At 47.8% G+C, this 3,338-nt stretch overlaps 1 protein-coding gene across 1 annotated transcript; it reads left to right on the top strand.

Annotated features, from left to right (window-relative positions):
* The first annotated feature begins 689 nt into the window (after positions 1-689).
* CXCL6 (C-X-C motif chemokine ligand 6) lies at positions 690-3,090 on the top strand. The gene is made up of 5 exons (XM_056111164.1): positions 690-754; positions 2,084-2,229; positions 2,331-2,463; positions 2,557-2,643; positions 3,009-3,090. The coding sequence occupies exons 1-5, from the start codon at positions 690-692 to the stop codon at positions 3,088-3,090; spliced, it is 513 nt and encodes a 170-aa protein (XP_055967139.1).
* Positions 3,091-3,338: the final 248 nt, after the last annotated feature.

Below are 3,338 nucleotides of genomic sequence, written 5' to 3'. Positions count from 1 at the left end.
CTGTGAGATATAACCTTACAAAGCTATTCATAATTAGGTTTCAGTCATACTGCATTTCACCACCCATTCCTCCATCTGTACATTTCCCAGCACCCACGTTCCCTCCCATCACCCCAACCTCTAGCCTGCCTATATGGCAAGTGCTTTTCTACTCTCTCTCTCCTCTCCCATCTCTCTCTCTCACCCTCTATCGTTCTTAACCTCTCTCTCTCTGTCCCCCTTCCTTTTGTAACTGCCATAGTTTTAATAACATTTAAAAGTTGAGCCTTATACACATCCAGATTTATCTTTTTAAAAAGATATTTATCTTTTGCCCTTCGATATAGTTTAGTCTTTCAGGTGTCAAATCTGTAGGTGATTTTACAGATCACCTCTCTCAAGAAGGATGAAGAATCATATTAGCTGAGTCAGATATGATGTTGATGGTATCAGGAAGCTGTACACAAGGGAGAAATTCTCATGCAGCTTCCCACAGAGTGGGGTGAAACCTCCCAACCTTCCTCAACAAGACAACTTCTTCAAGTTCCTTCCAGGTTGAAAGCTCACACCTCTTCCTTGCTCAGCAACAGAGGTGATGTCCTGCCAAGAAAGGTGTATGGAGGAACTAAAAGGATTCCCTAGGGTCAGGAGGAAAAGAAAATGAACTTCATTCCATGACTAGTTTCCCATCTCCATCCTGCTTACTCATGATGTCGGCTTACTTTGATGGTCTGCTGCGAAATTTAGGGTCTAAAGAACAACAGATTCTCATGAAGTAAAACCTGCAGCCTTTCCATAGCAGATAGGGGAGGATTGTTCCACACTGGCTGTGCTCAAGGCTGACTCTTGTCTCTGTGCTCAGGAGTCACTCCTGGCAGTGTTCAGGGATTAAACTGCTTGTCATTTCCATATTGGAATAAAAGGTCACGACTTTCATGTAGTTAAACAAGCAATAATTTGACCTTTACAATTTGTGTTCTACTTCTGTAGAAAGGGGGAATCTGGAAACGACCTTACCCCTCAATTTCTGGGATCTGACTGAAACAGTTCTGTGAAAACGGCCTTGGATACACCACTAATCACAATGTTGGTTATTTCTAAGCTTATGTGTATGAATCAGCCCACTCTCTCTCTGAAAAAGAAATTTATTTGGGTGAAACCAGAGTAGGTGCTGACTTGTCGTCAAATTTATCCAAATCCTTACACCAAACTTTCAGATGGGCCGCTTAAAGTCATCAGCGCCCCCCCCCCTCCCCCCACCACCACCACCTTCTCCTTGGCTCTCTGTCATGGCTACACTCTGTACCTGTCCCTACATTTCCAATTTAATACGGTTATGGAATCACGATAAACAAGGCATCGTCTTCCGGAATAATTTGATGTGCCTTTTTAGAAAAAAAAAAGAATTGTGCTCAATTTTGAGGATGCTTGGTAGACTACACAAGTTTAGTATATCCAGTAAGCAGACTGTAATTCTTGACTCAAGTGGAAGTGGAGACTCTTTATCGTATTTGTTTAAAGGGTGCTTGAAGCTCAGGGAATTTTAAATTAATTCAAGAGCCTAGAATGACAAACGGGAGAGGAAAGCTTTTCCTTAGAAGCTTCCTTAGAACCCCCATATTCCGATGATGCTGAGTAAGAGGATGTTAACAGCGTTTTTCTAAATTCCAATCTTGCTACTTTGGCTCATCCTCCTCTGATGGGCATGATTGAGAAGATGGGCATCTCTTGGCGGGGTGTGGGATGGGGAGGGTTCTGTCCCCTCCCCCCCCAAGAATAATCTTCCCTGATTTGCCACAGAGTCCAGGTTATGAAATTCCGGACTGCGCCTCCTGTGACCTCTACCCACCTCAGGGACCGGGCTATCACTTCCACCCACCGTGGTACGTACGCGGGCAGTACCGCCCAGCTACCCCGCCACCCCTAACTCCCTTTGCCCAGTGTCCCTCCTCCCCCCCACCCCCTTCTCACATCGGGGAATTTCCCCAGCATCCCAAAAGGTCCAGCTTCCTGCCGGGGGCGAGGGGGGGGGGGGAGTGGGGGGAAAGGACGCAGGAGATAAAAGGGATGCAGAGGATTTGCAGGGAGCCGCGGTGCTTCCGAGCTTCAAATCCCCGCGCTTGCCCACGCCCGAGGAAACTGCTGCCCGCGCCGCGATGAGTCGCCTGCCCTGCCCTACGGGCTCGCTGTGCGCGCTGTTCGCGCTGCTGCTGCTGTTGCTGCTGGCGCCCTCCAGGTCCCTGGCCAACGGTGAGAGCCGGGCGCAGGCCGAGCGGGTGTGTCCCTGGGTCCGATCGCTAAGCAAGAGCCCGGTAACCTTCTCTCCCTCTCTCCCTCTCGGCCAGCCCCAGCTGAACCCGTCGCGCCCGTGCTGCGAGAGCTGCGCTGCGTCTGTTTAACCACCACCCCGGGCATTCACCCCAAGATGATCACTAATCTGCAGGTGATCGCCGCAGGCCCGCAGTGCCCCAGGGTGGAAATCATGTGAGTCCCGATGCAACTCCCCCTCCCCATCACTCTAGCCTGCAGGATCTTCAGGCCCCTGCGGCTCACCCGTGCATCCTCTTCTTTCTGCAGAGCCACCCTGAAAAACCGGAAGGATGCGGTGTGTCTGGACCCACAAGCCCCTCTGATCAAGAAGGTTGTCAAGAAAATTTTGGACAGGTACATATCCCTTTGATTTGTCTGGTTCTCAGTTCTCTGCTGAGATCCTAGAGGGAGTTCTTTGAATGAAGTTTGATTAGTCCAAACCAGACCGTTTGTTTGTTCAGGAAGGTTGATCTAGAAAAGAGCGGGAAGTGCTTCTGGAATGCCCTGAGGTCCTGAGGCGGTGTCCTCAAGTGGATGTGTTAATTGCCTAAGAAGTTAGAAAGAGTTCAATCGGATGTTCTTTTGGTCCCCATAACGTCCTTCAATTTACTTTTGTTTTTCACTGAGCTTAAACTTTGCATTTTGAGGGAGGATGGAATAGCTGGCTGGGGTCGTGGAGAGTTGCCTTTTAAAACTGCTAACTACTCTTTTCTCAACAGCAATAGCAAGAAAAACAAGAGAAAGAAGGACCGGATATTGGGGAAATTGCCTTCTGAACCTGTTTCTGTCAGAACCCCGTGAAGATAAGAACAAAGGCTGATTTTCTCCCAGGAGTTAATGATTCTCATGAATTCTGCACTTCAAAATTGGGGTGGAAAGCTAGCCCCAAACTGGTTCCTGCTCAGTTTTTTAGTAATTAGCATAGCATTTCTAGCTGTTTGTTGTCTGTGATTTTTATCTGCTATACTTGAAGCATAAAAGTCTGAAATGTGAGTCAAGTATCACCCATTTGTTCAAAATCTTTCGAAGTGACTTTTATATCTAGAGTA

This window comes from Sorex fumeus, unplaced genomic scaffold (assembly GCF_029834395.1).
Source record: "Sorex fumeus unplaced genomic scaffold, SorFum_2.1 ptg000013l, whole genome shotgun sequence".
Taxonomy (NCBI): domain Eukaryota; kingdom Metazoa; phylum Chordata; class Mammalia; order Eulipotyphla; family Soricidae; genus Sorex; species Sorex fumeus.
Note: the sequence above shows the minus strand (reverse complement) of the source record. Positions and strands in the feature narration are given on the sequence as shown.

What these genes read in the sequence shown, in the direction of transcription:
- CXCL6 (XM_056111164.1), top strand. Translation starts at nt 690, where the DNA reads ATGTCGGCTTACTTTGATGGTCTGCTGCGAAATTTAGGGTCTAAAGAA. An exon ending in GAACAACAGATTCTCATGAA is followed by an intron (nt 755 to 2,083) that starts GTAAAACCTGCA and finishes GGTGCTTCCGAG; the next exon opens with CTTCAAATCCCCGCGCTTGC. An exon ending in TGCCCCAGGGTGGAAATCAT is followed by an intron (nt 2,464 to 2,556) that starts GTGAGTCCCGAT and finishes TTCTTTCTGCAG; the next exon opens with AGCCACCCTGAAAAACCGGA.